At 41.6% G+C, this 12,414-nt stretch overlaps 1 protein-coding gene across 1 annotated transcript in view; it reads left to right on the forward strand.

The window, feature by feature from the left end:
* The first annotated feature begins 590 nt into the window (after positions 1 to 590).
* Lhfpl3 (LHFPL tetraspan subfamily member 3) overlaps positions 591 to 12,414 on the forward strand; it is a 295,091-nt gene continuing 283,267 nt past the window's right edge. The window contains exon 1 of the mRNA XM_038315586.1: positions 591 to 1,023. Within this exon, the coding sequence (XP_038171514.1) occupies positions 591 to 1,023 (433 nt within the window). The remainder of the gene's footprint in view (positions 1,024 to 12,414) is intronic.

The following is a 12,414-nucleotide window of genomic DNA, read 5'->3' on the forward strand; positions in this document are numbered from 1 at the left end:
TCTTTCCTGTGTAGTGATGAAAAGCTCCCAGGACCAGCCTCCTGGCTGGCAGCATATCCTCCAGGATCCAGGGAGAGCCTCTAGGATTCCTGTGGGCGCGCTCGCCCCTTGATTCTTACAACTCCATAGCTGCTACTCTGGCTCCTGTCTTACTCTTAAGGAGCATCTCATAGTAGCCACCTTTGCGCCCCAGGGCACCAGCAGCGCCCGCAGGATAGGGACTCAACAGAGGCGGGAAAGGGAATGGGGGGCTTGAGGGCTTCCTGGCTTCAGCTGCAGCAGCTGCAGCAGCGGGCAAAGGGGTGGAGGATACTGAGCAGGGCTGGAGTCGGGGCCAGGAGGGAGGGAGAGAAGGCAGCGGGGAGTGTATGTGTGTGTGTGTGTGGGGGGGGGGGAGGTTGAGGCTGTGCCAGGCGAGCCGGAGGGGTGCTCCGCGCTCCCCCGCCCTCCTTCCGGGAGCGAGGATGCAGACTCTAGAACTGGTGCTGCTGGGCTGAGGAGGAGGCAGGGGAGTTGCAACGCGAGTGTGTCTCCTGCGCGCCCAGAGGCGGGGGAGGCGGAGGACCAGGAGGCGGAGGAGGAGGGGGAGAATGCCTGGAGCTGCCGCCGCCGCCGCCGCGATGCTCCCGGCTCAGGAGGCTGCCAAGCTGTACCACACCAACTATGTGCGGAACTCGCGGGCCATCGGCGTGCTGTGGGCCATCTTCACCATCTGCTTTGCCATCGTCAACGTGGTGTGCTTCATCCAGCCCTACTGGATCGGAGACGGCGTGGACACCCCGCAAGCCGGCTATTTCGGGCTCTTTCACTACTGCATCGGCAACGGCTTCTCCCGGGAGCTGACCTGCAGGGGCAGCTTCACGGACTTCTCCACGCTGCCCTCGGGTGCCTTCAAAGCCGCCTCTTTCTTCATCGGCCTCTCCATGATGCTCATCATCGCTTGCATCGTTTGCTTTACCCTCTTCTTCTTCTGCAACACAGCCACCGTGTACAAGATCTGTGCTTGGATGCAGCTCACCTCCGGTGAGTGCGCGCTCACCTCCGCGGAGGCGGGGGACCCCTGGGTGTCCTAGCTCGGGAGGGGCTGGAGTGGGAGGGGCCGCTCCCTGAGCTCTGCAGTCCGGACAACTTAATCCTCTCTCAGGCTGAGGGGTGTGGAAGGAGGAACCCCCGCGTTCCTCAGCCTTGGCACTGGTGTCAGGTCCCCAGGCTTTGCCGAACTCGGAGTGCTAGGGACGCCACCCAGAGGGACGCCCTGGAGGCTGAGCCCTTGTTGGGCAGAGTCCGCTCAGAACTAAAGATGGGATTGGGGGGCGGAGAAGTCGCCGCTTAGAGACAAGATGTGTGTGTGTGTGTGTGTGTGTGTGTGTGTGTGTGTGTGTGTGTGACTAGGAAAGACTGGTACAAGCGGGTGAAAAGCGGATTTAGAGATGCTGTAGTCGAAGGATCAAGCCAGTCTGTTTAGTCCTTCCCTGGGATTATTTCTGTCTTTGCTTCAGGATGTGTGTGTGTGAGGGGGGCGTGTAAATTTGTCTTGGGCAACCATAAATATTTTATCATCCATCTGGTGATGAGTAAATTCTAATTTTGCTTAGCCCGCCCCCCCCCCGGGTTTTCTTTAAAATAAAAATGTATCTTAGAGTGTTCCTTAGCAGTTCTTCAAAGCCACACCCCCAGAGTCTCCTTGTCAGCCAAGGTCCTTCCATCTTATCTCTAAAAAGATTGGGAGGTCTTGAGGGAGTGGGGATTTCTCAAGATCTCATTTGGGGGAAGCCCTGTTGGGAAAGCAGATACGGGGAAAGGCGGTTCTTTAGCATGGCATCACTCCCATCCGTACATGGTAGATTGTTGCCAGCCAAGCAATAGGAAGCCCCCAGTCCCCCCAGCATCAAAGTTACTTCCAATCAAGAAATAATGATGAGTGCATTTTCTGGTGGCATCGAAGAGTGCCGAACACACTGGTCTTCTGACACCTCCCTTGCCGTCACTGTATCTGCCTCTTTTTCTGAAATCAGGGTTCTTGAGTTCCTGACACATTACTGAAGTCCTTTGGATTGGAGGGACCTTGAAGGTCTCTGGCAGTTACACGTCTTCATTTATGTGTTATTATTGTTTAAGTCACTGAGTTTTAAGATACTGTTTCTTCTATGGTTAAAGTCTTCCAGGAGAGGGGGGGATTTGACCACGGAGTTTATCACAAAGTGTGTGAGGAAATAGTTAAAGGTGCTGGGCCATGCTAAGGTTGCTGTTATTTTGCGAGACTATAGCAGAGCCTGGCCTTGGTGTTCCTAAGAACTGGGATCACAGGCACTGTATCTGTTTCTGGAAAGGTTCATAATCTTGTTAGTTTCGTAGAAGAAGTGAGCCTAACGCATATTGGAGTGTTAGTTTTAGCTTTGTCTTGCTAATTTTGCTTTTAGTGTGAAAGTACTTGTGTGAAAAGCAAGGGATGAGCATGCTGTCTTCTTCCTGTATGTAGATGAGGTTATTTACCTTTTGCCCTTCTACCTCCCCCAACCTGAACGAATTTCTTGCTCTGCGTCTTTTTACTTTGTTAATTTTATGGGTGTTTCAGAAGCAGAATGACTGAGATTTTCAGTAGACTCACGTATTCTACCTGTTCGTGATACTTTCCTCTGCTTTGACTTCAAAGAGAACAGTGCAAACAGGATGCACATGTTTTAGGAAAAGACTTGACCCTACACTGCTAATTTTAATTCTTCTAAGTTAAATGACCTATTTAGACTAGTGATTCAAATTAGATTATTTTTCAGGCCTCGGTAAGGTCTGAGAGTAGTTTGTGGTACTTCTCCAAAAAACACAAAGTTAAATACTTTATTTTGGTGAGGTTTTATATTCTAAAACTATATTTTTTAATAAAAATAAAGAAAGAAAGCTATCTTTTGAGGGAAATCATCACTTTCAAGGTTAGCATAAACTGCATTGTAGCTTTTCCTGAAACAGATTACACAGAACATGATAAACACCGGAGCAATGAAACATGATGTTAGGTACGCAGACACTTGTCATAAATGTACTATTTTGATTTCCATTCCATTAAAATGTGATGATAGTGTTTGTACTGCAGTATATATGAGGGGATTTTCTTCATTCAGAGAATTTAGGATCCCTACAAGGTATGTTTTAAAAACCCTCTGAAATCTGTTATTTTACTTCTGGTTTCATTTGTTAATTAACTATATTAATAAAATGATGGATTATGACATGAGATCAATTAAGAATTAAATCAGTGATATCTCCAAATTTTAAAGGAATGAGATCTAAAAGATACTTGTGAGGAATGCTATATTTAACATGGGTTTTAGTTTTTATTAGTTTGGGATGCAAGAAATGTAACATAGTATATAATGTACTCAGCATTCTCTGAAAGTGATGAGCTTTGGATGTCTTCTTTTTTAGTACTCTTTAATGTTCATACAATTTTCATGTTTATAATTACCCAGAATAATCTTAAGGAACATTTTCTAAACACGAAAGGTGAGATTTAATGTAGTTATTTTATTATTGGATACTTTTTAATTTAAAGCTAAATAACTAACTGTGTATGTGTGTGTGTGTGTGTGTGTGGTTATCTAATTATTTTTTAACACAGTAGCATTGTAAGTCGGGTAAAGTATCAAGTCCTAAATGAGGTGATGCATTAAGATGACGAATGTGGGTTGTTTTGTAACAATATGATAATCAAGAATTTTTAATGAGCCTGGTGCAGTCATGTATGCCTTTAACCCCAGCGCACAGGAGGCAGAGGCAAGTGGATCTCTGTAAGTACGAGGCCAGCCTGGACCACAGTCAGATCTATGAAGAGCAATCCTGTACCGCTGTGTGGGAGGCCAGCCTCCAGCAGCACAGGGCTTTGATAGGAATCCACTATCTGAGGGGTGGTTAGGGAAACGGCACTCACGAGTTCTCTTGGTGTGTTCCTTCTTTATTCCTTTTATTCTCTCTCTCTCTCTCTCTCTCTCTCTCTCTCTCTCCACTCATTGTTCTACAGCGTTTCTACCCCAACAGAATCTTCCAGGCAGTACAAGAGTCAAAACAGTTGCATTCCGTTTCTCAAGTGAACGATTATAGGTAAAAACATGTTTTTCACCTCCCTCACATGATTAAACATTTTATGTGTTACAGGTGAAAAACAAAAGTATCCCAAAAACCCACATGCATTCATGCCCAAGCAACTTGTTATAAATTAACCATGTGGCAAGCAAGGTGTTCTTGTCAGGTCTTTTACTGGCAGGCTGCATTTTGCAGTTACAAAGAAAGGGTCAGTGACTTTATTACTTATCTTGAAAAGTAATCTTATAAGAAATCTTAAAGGAATCACAAACCTAAACGTTTATATATGAAAAAGAATCCGTCAGTTCTGCTTTAAATTTTTAGGGTGCATATCCCTTCATTAATAGTTTTATATCAGGAGTTTGAGGGCAGAAGTGGGTATAAGGAATTAGTCCCATCACCTTTGGTGGTCAACCAAAGCTAGCAAGGGCAGTACGTCAGCCAGTAGTAATTGGGCTGCTTTGCTCTTGTACCCTGACCTTAAAGAGTTCTTCATTCAACTGTGTGCCTTTCTAAAACCTTAGATTGCCTTCTTGGGAATTTTGCCTCATAATTATTTAACAAAAAACATCTTAGTCTAACTTTGTTATTTTTAAAGCTTTGTTTCAGCTGTGATGCACTCTGAGACCCATGAATGCATCTTGCAGAATTAAGGTTAAAGGAATCTAAACTAGCTGGGCTACCAGGACTCAACTGTTAGTCATTGACTTGAGCTACAATCCGTGCAGCTCCTTAGGCAAGACTCACAAACCCTGGCTGTGGAACATGTCCTTGTATTTATTTTTAATCGTCAAAACTCTGTATAGGCTATCACTATTATTATCAAATTAGACAGCACAGCTTAGGGAGGGGTCATCTTGATAATCCATAGGTAAAAATGCCCAGTAGATCGAAATGTTTCCAAAGATAAACACACTATATTACAAGCTGTGGAGCTCTCCCCACATCCACTCACACCATGCTGGATACTAGAGAAAGAGAGCCACAGCAAACATGTAAAGGCACACAGAAGCAAAAGACATTCCCGGGTCTGTAGTCCGGTGGCCTTACCTAAACAAGATTGTCCCATCAGAGGATTCCCTTCTGGTGGGCTGACACCTCGAACTTCAATTAAAATTCACTTCTCCTCTGGCATGGCCAACGCCAACCCTGTCCCCAAACTTTAATCCCAGCACTCAGAAGGCAGAGGCAGGTGGTTCTCTGTAAGTATGAGGCCAGCTTGGACTATATAATTAGTTCCAGGACAGTCAGATCTATGAAGAAAGACCCTGTCCCAAAACAAAACAAAACACCCCAAACAAACAAACCAAAAAAACCTCAAACAAACAAAACAAAACAAAATGAAGAAGAGGAAGAGGGAGAAAGAGGGAGGAGGACGAGAAGGAGAACTTTTTAGAAACTATTATGTCACTCTGCTTTTGGGAGTAAACACACACACACATATACACACACATACACACACACATACACATACATACACACACATACACACACACATGCACACACATGCACACACATACACACACATGCACACACATACACACATATACACACACATACACACACATACACACACATACATACACATACACACACATACACACACATACACACACACATACACACACATACATACACATACACACACATACACACATACACACATACACACATACACACACACATACACACACACATACACACACACACATGGACTATGCCTAGTATAGATAGAAACTGGGGGCATAAAATAATGGGCGGTATTAATAATGATGCAAACCAGAGATGCAAACCTTTATCATATCTTCAGACAGGAAACTCTTTGAAAAGAAAAGATAAACTCTTTTTTTTTATCTTTTGTGATTTCTGTAACACAAAGGGAAAATGCATCTGTAATTGTCAGGTGAGATAATGAAGTCCCATTTCTTTCCTTAAGTCAAGAGTGAAGGGAACTTGACTACTCAAACACTTCATTCTCTGTCACTGTCTCTCCGAAGCAATGTTCCGATCCCCAGGATTATATAATGGCCCAGTATTCCCAAGGTCCAAGAATAGCCAAACTCTACGGAGATGTTTTGTTTGCTTACTTTACTCCTTGTTGATCTTAAGTTGTTTCTAGAAACTTACATGGCCAGGGGGATATTTTCTTTTTCCTCAGCTAAGATGTGGTAGAATTTAAAGCTTTGTCTCTGCTCTAGACTTCTTGGTGGAAGACAGCTAACAAGGAAGTGTTCACTTTTATCTGTGAGATGGAGGGAATCTTACCCAGATTAGGTTTCTTATTCAGGAGGTAATAGAACAGAAGTGGTTTCATCTCCCCCAGCCTACCCTTGGCTCCTGAGTGTGCCAGGAGGGAGCGGCAGCACAGAGGCAAGGCTATATAGCGAGGGCAAAGGGCTGGTTTGCTTGCTCAGTGTCTCCCAGCATCTTTGCCTTAATTTCCTCATAAGTAGTTTTAGCCACTTAACTTTCTTCATTTACTCAGAGTCACCAAAGGCCATTGCTATGGCTCTAAGTCTTTATGCAGAACCTTCGCAGTGTGAAGTCATCCTCTCTCATGAGTCAACCTGCTCTTTTCCATGAGCATTTGATATTACAGGTTGCTCGTGTGTTTATTAAAGGTCTCTTGTCCCCCAGAACACTGAAAGTTGGACCTCGCTTTTTTCTTTATATGATAAAGAGGTCAAGAACATGCATGTATGTTGGGGTTAAAAGATGCATGGTGCAAGTTCAGTGCTGGTGCTTATTTTGTGAGCCCAGAAACTGCTTTCTATGCCTAAGCCGCTGAGCTGCAAATAGTTGTAATTACTTTGGGACATTTGTGTGTGTGTCTGGCTCATGGCAGAACAAAATAAAACCAAAAAAACCCACTATGTGACTATTAGGAGTGGTTGCTGTCATCTTATCAAGGTGCATAGTAGTATTATATAAATGGCAATACTATATATTCAATAAAACTACATTGAGTTAATTAGTGAATAATGATTATCATATTGAAGAAATATAGAAGGAGTGTTAGATTTCTCATGCCCTGCAGCAAGAAGGAAATAGCCGTGAGAGTCATGATATTCATCTTTGTGGCCTCAACAGCAGCTTCACTGAAGAAACACATTCCTGTTCTTTGATGGCTATGGTTGTGACATGGTGGCCTGTTTCGTGATGAGATTTTTTTTCCGAATGGAGGGTTCTCTGATGTTCAAGTAATGATCTTTATTATAACACCAAGAAACAATCAATCATATCTCAGTCTTCAACAGATTTTTTTTTCTAGTACCATTTAGTCTCTCACAAAGAAAAGACATCAGTAAAAACAACACCAACAAATAATATGATTCAGAATGGTGCTTTGATGTGAGAATCACGAGTTTTGGCTGTCTTTGAAGAGTGGAACCTGTTCCAGGTTTTATTTTATTTTTTTAATTTATTTTTTAATGAACTCCAGGGACATTCAGTACCAGAACAGAGAGTGTTTTTCAGGATTTTGGGTTGCTTCATCTGGGGCACTGGTGCAGATTGATTCACACTCATCTCCCAGAGAGCTTGGAGAAGTTGCTCAGCAGTGGTGTGTGCAGGCCTGGGAAGGAGCAGCTCCCAAGAGGGAACAGGCTTGGCGTCTACTCAAGTGCAAATTCGGTGTTCAGGACAATCAAAAGACCTTGCTTTTGGCTAGTGCTAAGTGTTTTTAGGGAGAAAGTTCTTACAAGGAGAAGCCATCCTATCCTACACTATGTCAGGAAATGCTTCGAGGGGAAGCTAATCCACCCTTCATCCAGTGTCTGAACTACCCCTAAACAAGCATCTTTCCCCACCAGACCAATGAAAATGTCCCTGCAGGTGCAGAGGAAAGGGCGTGTGGGAGGGTAGCGAAGGGTGTGTGGGGGTAGCGAAGGGTGTGGGGGTAGTGAAGGGTGTTTTCATTTCCTAACAACATTGTACATAATGAGTCCGTACAATTTTATCTGTCAGTTTAAAAAATTAATACACTTTCAAAGATCTTTCTATTCACCACTCCAAACAGACAAGGAAATTATTTGAAATCATTTTAGAAACTGTTTCTTTTTCTTATATGTAGTATGACAAGGAAAGTGACAATTGAAGTGATGTTGTAAAATATATTAATGTAAATGTCAAAACAAACAATTTTTCTAACAGCAGGGTTTTAAGTGAAGATCTGAGAAACCTAACAGGACCCATATAAGCCGTATGACAGAGGTTCTGTTATGAGTTCCACGCTCCTGGCACAGAACTGCGTATTAGGTTTTCATAATAAAAATGTCAGCAATCTGTTTATTTATTCATAAATAATTAATAAACATGCTGAAAGCCTAACTAGAGTGTAGAGTAATAGAAGCTTCCTGGTAAAATACCTATCTAGCAGTTGCTGCTTTGGCATGTTGCTATGACCCAGGAAAGAGTCCAGATAGCCAGGTCAGTGTTTATACTGCACCCACCTCGGAAATCTTTCAAAGTAAACAAACTTGTAAATGAAAAACCAGACACGGAATCTATGGCTGGTATGGTGGTATGTGACTCAGACCACTTCTTAGTGTGTGTAAAGAGATAAGTGTGTGGAGAGAGAACTTGGAACACTTTGGCATGAAGCAAAGGACACTCCAGGAGAATTCCAATTTGAGGGATTAATGGTATGATAATTAGAGCACTTTTAAAGTATAATTTCCATAATATAGTTGAACTTTGGGGGTCAGCACGATCTTTAATTAATGTGAGTTTTCCTTATCATAATGAGTCAACAAGAATTTTTATTTGACATGGGGAAAGACAGAAAGGCTGACCTTTACTTTTAATAATAACAGGCGAGATATTAATGCTGACAGAAAGAGACTGCTTCAGATACAAATTGTAGATAAACTATTGAATGACTTAAAGACAGTGCTGTTATGAAAGTCACTGAGCATTTAGAAGCTCAATAAGAACAGCCCTCAACATCCTGGACATTCATAGAAGTAACATCATAATTAAACACAATTTGACATCATCACCGTGGCTCTGTTCTGTGATGTGCCAATGGCCTAGCATTCTGACCATTAAAAGTTTTGATCACCCTAGATGTCATCTTGATCATCTTTCTCATCTTTCCTGCTGAGATAAAAATAGGAAAATGAGTGACTTACAAGAGGAAGGACTTTATTTTTATTCCAGCAGAAATACAAACTCTGACCTCTTCCTAGAAGACTAAAGAAGGCAGACATTTCTTTTTTAAGATTTATTTTTGTGTGTATTCCTGCATGTGCGCATACACACACACGCATATATACGTATGCATATGTGTGTGTGTGTGTGTGTGTGTGTGTGTGTGTGCACGTGCATGCGCACGGCTCACATGCACTATCAAACATATGGAGGCAGGAAAAGGTATCAGATACCCCGAAGCTGGAGTTACAGGTGTGATGAGCTGTCTGACATAGGTACCGAAAACTGAACTTAAGTTATCTGGAAGAGCAGCAATTGTTCTTAACCACCAAGTCATCTCTCTGGCATCAGAGGGCACATTTTTCTGAAATAGATTTGCTGGTATGGAATTGGCCATAATTAATTGTGGCATCTTTCTCAGCCTAACAAAATCAAGATCTGTAACAGCAAAGAGGCTGCCAATGTATGTGTACAAAAGGAAGAAAGATACTGAAGATTAGTCTGAGTGAAGCGAGTTTCCCAACTATCTATGATTTTGAGATTATGATTTATCAATGAATGGGCTAGTAGAGGAGTAAGTAAGGGTAATAGAAATTAGCAGCAAATAGTTCTATATTTGAAAAGTGCCCTTAACTCAGAAGTGGGCATGCAGAATTTAACTAGTCAAGAGAATTCTTCCCATTATGTACCCTATTAATAAACAATATCTGAGAATAATCAGAAGAGTCCTCAGTTTTATCTAAGCCACAGTGTGTGTCAAGGACTCTCGATTTAAAGGTGTTTTGCAAATAGTCTGGGTGCAGGAAGAATGTTCTGCATAGTTCTTAGTTGCTTTCAAAGAAAACCAAGATGGGGAGCTAAAAAAACTGAGATAGGAAATGTGTGTTACATTGACAGGAGATCCAATATTCAACAAATGGGAGACTTGATCAAGCTGTGGTGAATGACAGGGACATAGACAAAGGAAATCAAAGATTAGTGAACTGTCAGCAAAGCAGGGAGGATGAAGCTCGAGAGTGAGTGGCCTATGGGATGGGCTCTAAGAACATCAGAGGCCTGTTAAGTTTGGCATCTCAATGACTCAAAACAACTTTGCACAGAATAGAAAGTGGAAATGTACAATACAGAGCTGTGTACAAGCGCTACTTATCAAGACATGTGGCTTTGCCTCTTGCACTGGGAGCTATGATAAACCAGAAGATCAAGCTGTCCAAGAGCAGAGATGGTCAGACTTCTTGTGTGGTGATGGAAATGCTGAATATATCAAAGCAAGCCAATATAAGAAAGGGAAATGTCATTCTGGGATATAACAAGGTGTTCTTATATAGTCCTGCCTTATAAAGTCTAGGCAGGGAATTGAAAGCTTAAATTGATTTCTGTAATGTCTCCAAAGGGGAAGGGGAACTCAGAGAGTATTCAGATGAGTGTATTTATAATACATTGCAGAATATGTACAGCTGTACTACATTGATTTAATTAATACAAGATTATTAATCACTGGTGATATTGTGAGCCTATGCATTTATTAACTTAGTTTTAACAAGTTGACTAAACTTTTTCACCACTTACATTACAAAAACCTTCACAGAGAAAGGAATTCTGTACTTATTGTTTTAAAAGCCATAGGTAGTGACCGTTGGATAGTTATAACATCTGTTTAATAGATTAATGATCAATGTTGACACTGGATTAAAATAGAATAAAAATTGCACATAATAAGGGTCTTATAAAATGTATTTGAAATATTTACATGAGCATACATATATGTTTGCACTAGGCTGTACTGTGAAATGTAATGCTAACTGTTAGCTATCATCAGCAAGCCTGAAAGACACTTCCAGGCACTTAGCCCATCTAAATATGTCTTCATTTCCTTGGGTTTATTTTTCTTAGGTTTATACAACTGTGTAAGATCTCATAAGATTATAGAGTATTTCAAAGTGTTATAGACATGAAAAATATATTACCGGCTGTTCATGTTTTGCTGTGCTTTTACCAAGAAATCAAATACTAGGAAAACTTCAAATGTAGGGTGAAATTAAAGCAGAACAAAAACAGGGAATAACCTTAGCCCGGTGGATAAGTAGCAGAGCCGGGGCTTCACAATCTAAGAGACCGAACAGAAACATTTATCTTTTGTGCTCTCAGGACTATTGAACGAATGCCCATGAGACACCAGACACTGAAAGAAGCCTACAGTAGGCTTTGGGAAGCTTAGCCGTCCATGCTGTTCTGATGTTAGAGCTATGGCTGAAGAGCTCAGAATGGGAGGCGTTATTAGTAATCACAGAATGTAGGGGGCAGAAACAATTGCAATCACAGTGTCCTACCTAGCAGGTGACAATTATGTCACATGTGTGACTAATCTACCCTGTTCTGAGGATTAAGAGGGAAAAGAGTGGATGTGTTGTACAGCATCGTAAACACCACTGTGGCTCCTGGACTGCGTTCTGCACATTGCTAACAAAGCACATCCAGTTAGGAGTTTAACTTGGTGTCAACAGGTGGGGCCATTGCCCTTTCATTTGTCTCGAGTAACAACTCAAAGGAAGAGGAATGTATTTTGGAGATAATTGTAAATGATTTTGTAACTTTGACTGCAGAATCTTGGAAAGGGAAGCTGTGTTTAAACCTTGTGGGGAGCATTTTTTTTTTAACTCTTCAAGACCCAAGCACTTAGGTTCTCATATGAAGCTTTTCCAACTGGTAAATACTTTTCACCATTATCAAGTCAAAATCGAATGCTTCAGTCTCTAATGATATCATTTAATGAAAATATTTTAGAAGTAGAAAGTTTTTTGTTCTGTGCTATTTTTAATATAGTTATGATATATGGAAAACTGGGTTTTTCATTATTGTGTCTTATTTTTTCTAAGCAAAGAAGAAAATATGGTCAAATAAAGATCCAGTTATTTATAAACATGTTAATTCCTTGTATTTATTTTACTTCTTAAAGGTAAGCTAGTTTTCTTTATTGATGTCTCTATTTTAGTTTGAACCATCAGGTTATTGTGAAGTGAGTATGTAAGTTTGCTATGACTACATGTCTGCCTGTGATCTAAAGGACGGATGAACAATGGGAAAGTGAACGCTCTGTGCCTTACATAATGTCGAGATCCCTTGTGTGGGGACTGCCCAGTGCTGTTGGTGACAAGGGAGTTGACCAAATAAGCCTGCTCCATCAGATTT

The sequence above is a fragment of the Arvicola amphibius genome, chromosome 18, assembly GCF_903992535.2.
Source record: "Arvicola amphibius chromosome 18, mArvAmp1.2, whole genome shotgun sequence".
Classification (NCBI taxonomy): Eukaryota; Metazoa; Chordata; class Mammalia; order Rodentia; family Cricetidae; genus Arvicola; species Arvicola amphibius.